The sequence below is a fragment of the Camelus bactrianus genome, chromosome 2, assembly GCF_048773025.1.
Source record: "Camelus bactrianus isolate YW-2024 breed Bactrian camel chromosome 2, ASM4877302v1, whole genome shotgun sequence".
Taxonomy (NCBI): domain Eukaryota; kingdom Metazoa; phylum Chordata; class Mammalia; order Artiodactyla; family Camelidae; genus Camelus; species Camelus bactrianus.
The window spans coordinates 65,966,864-65,978,970 of NC_133540.1; the positions used below are offsets into that span (position 1 = coordinate 65,966,864).

At 32.9% G+C, this 12,107-nt stretch overlaps 1 protein-coding gene across 2 annotated transcripts in view; it reads left to right on the plus strand.

The window, feature by feature from the left end:
• DNAJB14 (DnaJ heat shock protein family (Hsp40) member B14) overlaps positions 1 to 12,107 on the plus strand; it is a 42,069-nt gene that overhangs the window by 2,751 nt on the left and 27,211 nt on the right. For both annotated transcript variants that reach the window (XM_074343319.1, XM_074343323.1), the window contains one exon: positions 8,871 to 9,042. In XM_074343319.1, coding sequence (XP_074199420.1) covers positions 8,871 to 9,042 — 172 coding nt within the window. The remainder of the gene's footprint in view (positions 1 to 8,870; positions 9,043 to 12,107) is intronic.

Consider the following 12,107-nt stretch of genomic DNA (forward strand, 5'->3'; position numbering starts at 1 on the left):
CCCTTATCAGATATATGATTTGCAGATTTCTTTTCTCCCATTTTGTAGGTTGTCTTTCATACTATTGATTATTTCCTTTGGTGCACAGTTTTAAAGTTTGATATAGTCCCACTTGTGAATTTTTGTGTTTATTGCCTGTGCTTTTCATGTTACATCCAAGAAATCACTGCCCAGAGTTAAAACTTTAAAAATTTCCCTACTGTATGAATACATGATTTCATTTAGTCATTATCTAGTACTAGAAGGACAGATTTAATGTTAAGCAGGTAACCACTTGAGACAGAATACCTTGGGTTTTGAAACCTAGGCCAAAACTAGCTTGTAACCTTAATCTTAGGCAAGTTAGATAACCTTTCTAGCTTTTAGCTTTTTTGTCTGCAAAATAGAACAAAAATGTACTGATTTCATAGGCCTGTTATAAAGATTGAATGAGTTAATACATGGAGGCATTTAACAGCAAGCACTCAATTACTTTGGTATTATTTCCATTTAACAAATGTGAGGCTTCGAAAATTTTTAAACTTGTAGCCTGTCATTCTATCATACAAGCAACTTCAGTCTACTAAAGACGCTGTAAGATATCAAAGCACAACACAATTGTTGCCCTTAAAGACATGAATATAGGGCAAATAAAGAAAATAATAGTGAAAGTTAATAGTATAATGTTTGTAAGGCAATATGTGATTACCAAATAAAGTCATTGGGTACAGTTGTGGTGTAGCCTGAAAACATTCAGATGCAGACTTCGCCTCCAACAGCTTTATAACCAAGGATGAGTTACTTAGCATTGCCAAGCCTTTTTTAGTTATATGTAAAATGAAGCTTTGATTGTAGGGTTGATGTGAACATTAGCTGAGATAAGTCTTGTGCAGATACTTAGCAAAGTGTGTCTTACATAGAATGTTCTCCGAAGATGTTTACTGAAATAATTTAAGAATTCAGGGGAGGGAAAGGTCTAGAACATTTGTATAAGCTCCTGATAAAATATTTATTGTAGAAGGGAATTGAAGCTATTGATTAAAATGAAATTTAAAATTTTTATCCCTGAATTTCAACTATTCTAAACTACTCTCAAATCCTTGTAACTCAGAGCTTTGACTAAATGTTCCTCTGGATGTGTTTTCACATTAAGGTAGGCAAAATAAAACATTGCATTTGATTTCTCTTATTCTTATACAGTGAATGGGAAAACATGAGACTAAATTGTAGCTAAATTTCAGAATTTTTGTCCTCTTTACATTTTATTCTTGCCAGATGAGAAGTCTGATTGATAGACCACTTAAAAAATTGGCAAGAGTTTTCATTGAGGAAAAACTGTATCTTCAGATGAATCTAGGACATTGTTGCTTTCTAAGTATTTAGTTGAGAATATTACTGTATAGTTTATTTATTGCAGTGGACTTCTAAGTGAATTCAGTTTTACAGCTTGTAGATATTTTACACTATGAGTTTAATTTACGTTTGAAAGGATTGGTATACATATGACTAATACATACGAAATGTAAATATTTTGGAAAAATATGTTAGCAGGAGAAAGTAAATTACATTTCAGTGTCTTAAACTGTATATTTATTGGATTATTAATATGTTTTAGATTTTCAGAGAGAGATACAGTCTCACTTTTAATGCTTTACATTGCTTTTTTAATACTTTAGTGTTTCATACTAATTGGGGCAATTTGAAGTACAGATTTTTTTTTTTTCAGAGAAAGGCATTTTTGTTTTCAAGAATTTCATAGTAATTTGAACCAATTGACAGCCTACAGCTTCAAAAAAGGCCATCTTGTGTCTCCTTTAATGGATAACTCATGTATAATTTGCAGCATCTATCTGCTCAATAGCAATTAAAATAGTCCTCTTTTTATTTTTTTTCCCTCATGTGAGAGAGATGTGTGTAGATTTTGCTTCCTTTTTTCTTGCTACATTATTTTAAAATTTAAATCTAATAAAAAATTCAAAGTTCTGTCCCCTTTTGTCTCACTTAAAATGGTAAAATAAAGCTTTTAAAATTGTTATTACACATTCTGGAGTATTATCCAGCCTATTCCTTTTAAGACAATAAGATTTTCTTTTTATTTCTGGCTTAATTGAAATTTAGTGATGAGTGCAAATTATACATTCCAAGCAGTTATTTTGATAGCACCAAGTTAAGTGTTATTTTTATAAAATGATTTCCAAAATTCAGCTAATAACTAATCTATTTCAGACGTTATAATTGAAGAAAGAATACTGAATTTGGTTTTGAACCTTAAGTGTGCCCCTGCATCCATAACTGTCTATCTGAGCCTCAATTTCCTCATCTATAAAATGGGGATATTCAACAAACATTTACTGAATCTGTACTTCTTTGTGATAGGAACTATTTTAGAGCTAGGGAATCAATGAACAGTAAGACAAAGTTCTTGTCCTCTTGGATCTTACATTCCAGAGGAATGAAATATAAAGTATCTGCTGGACACAAAAATGACTCAGTTCCTGTCATTCCGCTTTCCTCAGTCTTCTTGCCTATTGTTTACATAATTATTATAAGGATATTTTATCGCATGCTGTAAGAATGTCATGTATTACTAGCACAGCAAAAGTATTTGGATTGTGCCTTGGAGTTAACAATGTAATATTTGTCTCTTTGCTGTCATTTTTTTAATGTTAGCTATTTGAGCATAAAATAATTGCTTTAAGTTAGGATTAATCGCCATTTGGATTCAGCTACTCATTCCATTCTTAGTTACCGTGCAGTTCTCTCTGCCTTGCATTCATTCCTTGTATTATCTATGTGTATGGCTGTCCCTCTCCTAGATTAAAAATTCCTCTACTGTCAGGAATCATTTTAATGTTAATCATCTTTTCTACTCCCGTGGGGCCTAATAGTGTTTTGCATATACTTGTGGTGTCATAAGCCTGGATTTTCTGGAATTATGCTTGTTTATATAATTTTGTTCCCTTATCAATGAAGACAATTTGTTAAATAATTAAATGAAAAGTTATAGCTTTAAGGCTTTTCATGGTAATATATCCACAAATGAAGCTTTTCCATAATCAGACATGTGTGCAAAAACGTATATATAAGGGTTGTCACTGTAGCAAAAATTTAAAAAGGGTCCATCAGTGGAAATGATTAAATAAATTGCATTGCATTCATATACTGTGCACTTATTAAAGACAATGACGTGCCTCAGTAATTTTCCATCCACTGACCGACCTCACCCTGCTCATTGGCTACAAAGTCTCAGCTGTCTTTGCTGAATTTGCAGTTGAGCCTACTCTCTCCCCTCTTGCAATAGTCCTGAATAAGTTCTTAAAAAAAAAAAAATCATGTGGATCTAGTTTATTGCTATGAGATGATATATACAGTGAATTATCAGTTTATAAAGATAGGTTACCAACATATGTAGATTATTCTAGTTTTGTTTCAGAATATTTAAAAAGCTAGATAGCTAGACAACTGGAGTAACCAGAGTTAAGTGTACCAAAATGGTTGAGTGATTTTTTTTTTTCTTGTGTGGGATTTATAAGTTATCTTTACTTTGTTGTATCTTTTTAAGTGAGCTGAACAACATCACTTTTATAATCACAAATAAAAGCAATTTCCAGTTGTGAGGAGGAAGGAAAAAAATTCATTTGTTTTTCAAATCATGTGTTCTTATTTTAGGTTCATTAAATGATGGACATTATACAAAACAGGTGTGCAGCAGAAACTTATGAAATAAAAACAGATCTTGGTTCTTCACCTTTGGTTATCCACAGAAACATTTTTAACATATTTCTTCACTGGTCTTTAACATGGAGTATACGTAAATCCAGATTAGCTTAAAATTAAAACCCCAAGCACAGCAGTATGTCTGGAAAATGAATGGATAAAATAAGGTTTGATAGTTTTAAAACCAAAAGTAATCTGGTTTATAAGTACTGTATCTGCCCAACTAATGTTTGTAATACTGCACATTATTGTCAATGAGATCTCATATGATAGCCAAGACATTTAATAAATCAGAAAAAGCCAGTGTGTTCTAAATTCTGGCAGTACTTGAACTGAATCACATTACCTTCTCAGGCATTGGTTCCAATGATTGTTAATACAGAAAACCTTGCTGATTCCATTATTAAGATGACAACTGGATATTGAGTCCCAGGGGTAATGGGACTTGTCCAAATTTTCACTCTTTGGAGTCACAGACTGTTTGGTATGAGTGAATGTGTACACATAGCCATTGTTAAGCAGAGCCTTTATGCATGAAATTGTAGAAGGATTTTCACTATCATAATTGTTGAAAATCTAAAACAACTCTATGTATGATCTTGCTTTAGCATCTAGCTATTAGCATGGAAGATGTCTAGAAAAACACTGAGAGATTGTGCTGAGAATGAAAGGGGATACAGAATATTATTTTTTAGATTTTTGGCCAGTGGGAACCCCCTTTAGGTTCACCCCTGAGTCCTATAGGCACATTCTCCATGGTCTTTAATAGTTACCTTGCTCTTCGGTATGACAGAAAGTTTCAGGTTCTTCTTGTACATCCCCTGTGCTAGACCTGGAGTCAGCCATGTTTCCAATAAGCCCTGGTTTATTTTAATGGAAAATGGTGTTTCAGTATCACCATCTGGTACTAGGGATTCTGTGACTAAGATTGTTCATTGTCTTTGGGCCTTTTCAGTGTACAGACTACAGGATTTTTTTTTTTTTTTAAGCTAAAAACTATCTTACAAGCTTATACTGGAAGTCTAGTTCAAGGTAAGCACTTTGGGGTGTTTAAACTTTTCTAGCTTATATTTCTTTTTCCTTCCACAATAGTAATCTTGGTTTTCAAGGCCATGGCAAATGATAGAATGTCTTGATTATTTATTTGCTTTATGCCACATCTTATGCATAATAGTTTCAGTGTAATATTACCAATACTACCCACTAATAAAATTACTGAAAACAGTTAAATTTTCTTTGCATATGCTCTCTCCATTTCCCTCCCTATTTTAGCTTTTTCAAAATTTTGAAATACTTTCAAATTTACAGAGAAGTCACAAAAATAGTATAAATGTCCCATGTACATATCATTCAGGCTTCCTATTTGATAAAATTTTACTGCATTTGCTTTATTATGCCCTACCTCTCTCTCCCTGCTATGTCCCCTCTCCCCAACATACACACACAATTTGTTCTTAACTGTTTTTTTCCTGAACCAAGTGAGATATAGACATCATGTTCTGTTACCCCTAAATAATTCAACGTATGTTTTTAAAGACAAAAACACCCTTGAATAACCACAGCATAAGCATCAAATTTATGAAATTAATGCATGTACCTCAGTCAAGTTCTGCCAGTTCCCCCAATTATGTTTTTGATAGCAAAAAGGATGCATGTGGCATTATATTTGGCATGTTTTGTTCTCTAGGTATCATCTTTTTTCTTTCTTGATCTTGGCACTTTTGATGAGTCCAGACCAGCTATTTTATAGAATTTCCCTTAATTTGGGTTTGGCTGACATTTCCTCATATGAATTTTTGGCAAGCATACTGTAGATGTGATGTTGTGTTCTTAGTGTAATATCAGGAGACACATTATGTTGATTTGGTCCTTACTGGTGTGGTTAAGTTTGTTCAGTTGGTGAATTTGGTGATTAACAGGTTTCTCCACTCTAAACTTACTTTTTTTCCCTTTTGTAGTTAATAAATATTTTTTGGGAAAATACTTCGAAACTGTTAATGTCCTTTTCCACAACAAACTTCTAACAACTCCTTTTAGCATTTGTTGGTGATTCTTTTCAGAATAAATTTCTGATGGTTGCCGAATGTTGGTTTTTGTGGGTCAGTATTCTTAGGTGTGTGACTTGCCCTTTCATTATATAGTTTCTGATTTTATATCAGAAAAGTTTTCTCCAATTGTTGTTATATTGGTTTTATTTCCCTTATTTATCTTCTTTAAGACTCATATGTATGTTGGATCTTCTTTAACTATCTTCAGTATTTGCCTTTTTCTTTCTGATTTATCTTCTTCATGTTTTAATTAAAATTTTTTCCCTTTTTATATTCTCTTTCATTTATACAGTGTTATCTGTTGTGTTTATTAAGTCTTTGTTTCTTCTAGTTTAGTCTTCTTTTTTGAATTGGTTTTCCCTTTTATTTTTTTCCCGTAGTTTTATCACCTGAGCTCTATATAGATAATTTTGGGGGTTGTTTTAATTCTAATTTATGTTGTTCTTTTGTATGGTGTGTAATTTTTAAGTCTTTTCAGTTTGTCTTGAAATAGTAGGTTATAGTGTTTTCCTGTTCTGTCGACAGGTCTTTGTAGTGTGCTTTCATTGTGTTCTGATGTTTATTCCTAGTCTCTTTTTTCTTATATAACTTTGTATCAGATATCACTTCTATCATTTTCTTTTACTTATTATTATGTGAAGTTAGCCTTTCTAAATACATGGAGATCTTCTCCAGTTTCTGTGTAATGTTTGAAAATATGTCACCTTGCTATATATAAGATTTCCTCACTCTTTTCTCCTTCCCTACTTTATCTGGAGTTTCTCTTTTCATTTTTTTTCTATTGCCATATCCTCTTCAGACTGGATCCTGTTCCCAGCAGTTTCTCCTAGGTTTGGCTTTGTTCTGCAAGAGAGCTTTGACTGATTAGTTTTGAGAATTGTAGTGACTAGGGTAGTCTATGCCCCTAATAGTTTATTGTGGACCATTTCACTCACATGCTATTGTAGTGACCAAAACCCTCACCTTTCTCAGTTTTGCCTGCTGAGCTTCGCAGAGTCCCTGCTGGCTATTTTGGAGTTCTTTTGTTCTGTGGGCTGGTAAAATGCCCTGTTACTGTTCTCTGCTTCTTCCCACACAGATGATAATACCTACATAGATCTTGTAACTATTGATGGTTTGTCCCTACCTTCTTGTATTTGGAGACTTTGTACATGAGGTTTTTATTTTGCTATCTAATTGCTCTGATTTTCTGAGACAATTTGAAGAGATTTAAAATTCAAGCTGCTGTCTTCCTAGAATTTCCACACAATTTTTCATGTTAAAAAGTGGTGAACCACTACACCCTAGACTATGCTAGCTTCTGCTCTCAACATTAACGTGATTGCATTCAATGTGAGCTACACTATAGTTAAAAATTTTATGTTATGCTTATCTTTTTAATAACTAATAGATTGCTGTCTAATTAAGAGCCTTTCTGTATTATCTACAACTAGATTGTTATAAAAACCAAATTTCTTATGTCTTAGGTGACCTCTTGAATGCATTAACTAGGAAATGGTAGAGAGTTATAAAGAATAAATATCTGTATGTTTGCAAGTTGGCCAATGACACTGCTGGATCTTTTAAAATACATAGGTATGACAGCTTTATTGAGATAAAATTCACATACCGTACAATTCATTCATTTAAAATGTACCATTCAGTGGGTTCACATTGTTGTGCAACCATTACAACAATTAATTTTAGAACATTACAGAAAGAAACTCACTAGGAATCACTCCTCATTTTCCCCCAATTCCATTCTTCCCTCCCCACTAGCCTTTGGCAACATCTGATCATTCTGTCTCTGTAGATTTACTTATTCTATACATTTTGTATAAATGGAATCATAATATGTGGTCTTTTTGTGACGGACTTTTTTTACTTAGCATGTTTTCAGAGTTCATCTATGTTGTAATGTATATCAGTACTTCATTTTTTTAAATTGTCAAATAACATTCCACTGTATGGACATATTTATTCATCAGTTGATGGGCATTTCGATTTTTTCCACTTTTGTTCTATTATGAACAATATTGTTACGAACATTTGTGAACCATTTTTCATATACATGTATGTTTTTGTTTCTCTTGGGTTTATACCCAGGGATAGGATTGTTGGGTCAAATGGTAACTGTATGTTTAATCTTTTAAAGAACTACCAGATGATATTTCAAAGTAGGCACACTATTTTACACTACCACCAGCAATGTATGAGAGTTCCAGTTTTTCCACATCCTATTCAACACTTGTAATTGTTCATCTTGCTGATTATAGTATCCTAGTGGGTGTAAAGTGATATCTCATTGTAGTTTTGGTTTTCATTTGCCTGATGGCTATTGTTGTTAGGCAACTTTTCATGTACTTATTGGTCACTTGTGTATCTATTTTGGAGAATATCTGTTTAGATCCTTTGCCCAATTTTTTAAAGTTGAGTTTTTGGTCCTTTTATTACTGAATTGTAAGATTTCTTTATATAGTATGGATATATGTCTCTTTCAGATATATACATGATTTTGTAAATATTTTTTCCCATTCTGGGGATTGTCTTTTTACTGCATTGATTTTCTTTGAAGGGTGAAGGTTTTTAATTTTGATGAGGTCAACTTCTTTTTTTTTTTCTTTTGCCACTTTTTTTTATCGTATCTAAGAATTTTTGCCTAAATTAAGGTCATAAATATTTACTCCCGTATTTACTTCTAAGAGTTTTATAGTGTTAGTTCTTACATTTAGGTATGTGATCTATCTTGAGCTAATTTTTGTGTATGATGTGAAGAAGAGGTCTGAATTCATTGTTTGCATATGGATATCCAGTTGTCCCAGCACCATTTGTTGACCCACTATCTTTTTCTATGGCATTCTGCATTTCACCGTAATATGACAAACAAAAGTATGTCATAAGTAATTGGATGATAGTAATGTTGAGTTATTGACATTAAATGTCTTAATATTCTACTTGCAAGTGGTGATTAGTGGTCTGTAAATAGTTAAGTACATAAGGGAATGCTTACTATTTAAATAGACTCTATGGTGCATCTTTTTGGAATACACAGTTCTTAATTTGTCAGTTTTATAACTTTCTTCTCAAGATCATGTTTATGTACCTTGATGTAAACAGGCAGAGTATGCTTTCTGTATCTTTTTACAGCACTATTGGAAATAATTATGAAAAATGGAAGCACTGCTGGGAACAGCCCTCATTGCCGAAAATCGTCAGGTAGTGGTGATCAAAGCAAGCCTAACTGCACAAAGGACCCCTCATCTGGGAGTGGTGAAAGTGGAAAAGGCTACACCAAAGACCAAGTAGAAGGAGTTCTCAGGTAGGAATAAACGTGACTTGTGTGTCAATTATAGTTGATACTACTGTAATTTTAATGTCCTAACACCTAAAAAAAGTGTTTGAATTATAATTCAATAGAACAGACATCAAGGAATTGAACTCCAGGTGTCTTATGCTATATATCCTTTATAAAATCAGTCTGTAAAGTATCAACTCTCTGGGAGATTCCATCTTTTAAAGTAACTATGAGTCACAAAGCTACTTACAGAAAAAAATTTTTGAGGAAAATTATTTCAATTTTTGACACTGTACTATTAAATAACAATATTAAAAGAGGATGAAGAATTGTTTTATATATGTATGAAGGCAGGAGAATTTCATATGAGGAGAACTGAGGGCAGTTGCAACAGCATTTTCAATTTCCTGCTTATATTAAGGAAGGATAGTGGTTTTTTTCATATTTATGTTCTTTTTTTTAAGACTAACCTTTATATATATGCAAATACTATAATGTCTTCTCCTTTTAATATTTTTCTTAACTCTGGTTATTTTGTCTTAGTGTTTTAGTTTTACTTCATGATACGCTTCTACTGAAAGCAGAAGAATTAGGTAGAATTGGAAAATTATGAACTGGATTTTGCTTTATTAGTTTTATAATTAAGAAGATTTTCTGGAAAGAAAATGTACCTTTGAGTATGAAACATTAGAGGAAATACTGTTTTTGTTTCCTGCTTAAGGAAGCTGTATTGATGTTGTACTGAAATTACTTAGGGAAACCAAAATGTAAGGATGAAGGACTCTGAACAGAGAGTAATCAGATAATTCAACATGGAGAGTAAATTATAGTACAATGGCCTAGCTTAAATGAAGAGTAGGTAAAGCTAGTTAGATTGTTTTTTTCTTTTGCCCTTTCCTGTTTCTCTTTTAATCTTTCTTTTTTCACCCTTTTTTCTTCATTTTTACTGTTTAGTTTATTCTTTCTTTTTTACTCACCAGAATTTAGAATTGAAGTCATTTTTAAATCAAATATCAGTGTATTCATATTTTGCTTTTCTTCCTATATATTTAGGTGCTAAAACTTGATTGTAACATTTTGTCTGTGTGTGACCACAATAAGAAACAAAGACTCCCCTTCATTGTAAAGTCATGGTAAACGGTATTTGGTTAGCGTGAATGGTAGAGAAGTGCTTTGAGAATATAAATAATGTTGCTAACTACTTTTATAATTGTAGTATTGTGTCAGAGGTGACTGAATAAGTGAGAGACTGGCTTTTGAATTTCTTTAAGAAAAAGATTTAATTAAATAAACAGTGTGCTGAAATGTATTCCAGGAAACTACATCCCTCTGAAAACAAATTGTATATTCTTGTGGAAATTACTCTTTATTAGGAGAGCATGTTCTCAATGAAAAGACCTAAAAAAGTTAAATGCGTTATATGTGATTTTTATTTAGAATCTTTTTGTGATTTTTTTCATAAGCACTACAGAATCACCTGTATATTTGAAAATATCACCCCCTCCCAAAAAAAAGTAGTTGAAACTGTGGAGAATAGGAATCTCCTAAATCTGGTGTTATTTTTTTTTTAAATCTTTTTTCTCCGTTTCTTCTACCCTAGGCTTGAAAGGAAAAGAGGAGTACTCAAAGTATGGTAGAAATAAGGGAAGAAGAGCAGTGCTTTGCTTTGCCCTCTCTTTGTTTTAGTATTTGGGCAGGGGGACATTTTGAGAATGGAAGAATGAAAGGTCGTGGTGGGTGCAGATCCACTTTGTATATGGCCAAAATTGGACAGATGGAAATACAATGTTGAGGGAGTTCCTGTCGGTTGGGTCCATGTTCTCTGTGAAATTGCAGATGAGGTTATCCTCTGAGAGTCAGAAGAAATGAGATGAAATTGAAAGCTTGAGAAGAATGGTGAAAGTATGAGACGGAAAAGGCAGAGGAAATGGGAGGATTGCTGGTTAGCACTGAGGACCTAAGTAGGTTTGAGACTGAATTCTTACTGAGTGCAAGTATGAGCTTAGTAGTTTACCTGTATTAGATGTTGTTTCTCTGGTCAATAGTTTCAGCATACCTTTTTTATTAAATAAATGCAGTTTTTTTCCCTTGGGGGATTAATATGATCAGAGCATTCTTTAATAGAATCCCAAAGTTACTCAAAAGACTTCAGTTGGTACCTTATATAAGAATCGCTTAGCTGAATCATGTAACACTTTTTCATTGTATTAGCCTTCAGAATAAGTGTTGCTTTAGTGAGGGAGCAGATCACCAGCAGACACTTACGTGCTGTATGTTTTTTTTGTTTGTTTGTTTTACCTGTACACAGGGGATTTTTCTGAAGAAAGCCATGTTATCTTGTTGGTTAGCACTATTATGCAAACAAGTTGCTCAGTGACAGTTTGGCTCAATGGGAGAAGCCATGCAATAATACTGCATCCATTGCATAAGTAAGACTGAAGCTTACAGTAAGACTGAAGAAAAAGTGTGTAACTTTGTTTGTAAAACTCATTCTGTGAAACTAAGCACTGTTTGTTGTCTTTGAGTTGAGATATATTGAAAAAATACAGAGCAAAAGGTGTCATGGATCTAATTTGAAGAGGTTTTTAATATCTTACTGAAAAAAAGCCCAACTTACATTTTAAAAATTTGTAAGATCAGTGTGAAATCATTAACTGGGACATCATTATATTTATCAGTTAGGAACACTTCTCTATAACTGGTAACTTATTTGAATTATGAGGATTTCATTAGGATATGATTTTAACTATAGTTCTTTAAATGAAAAGAAAGCAAATCATTTTGCTAAACTTATGAAATAATAATCCTTTGTCTCAGGAATAAATAATTATTTCCCTAAACACCAAATTGAATTTGGAATTAACTTAAAAGTCATCTATAACACATGAAAAAAAAAGAATTGAAAGGGGCCCCCCCTGCCCCCCCCCCCCCCCCGCTATGCACGCACTTAAAGGAAGACATAAAAGTTGAACTAGACATACTTCTCCTTTGTTGAATTCCCAGGCAAATCTTTCTTGCCTTTTTGTACAACCTTTCCTTCCAGGGCAGGTAGTGAGTTATCTCTTTTTAATTTATTATCCTTTTTCTTT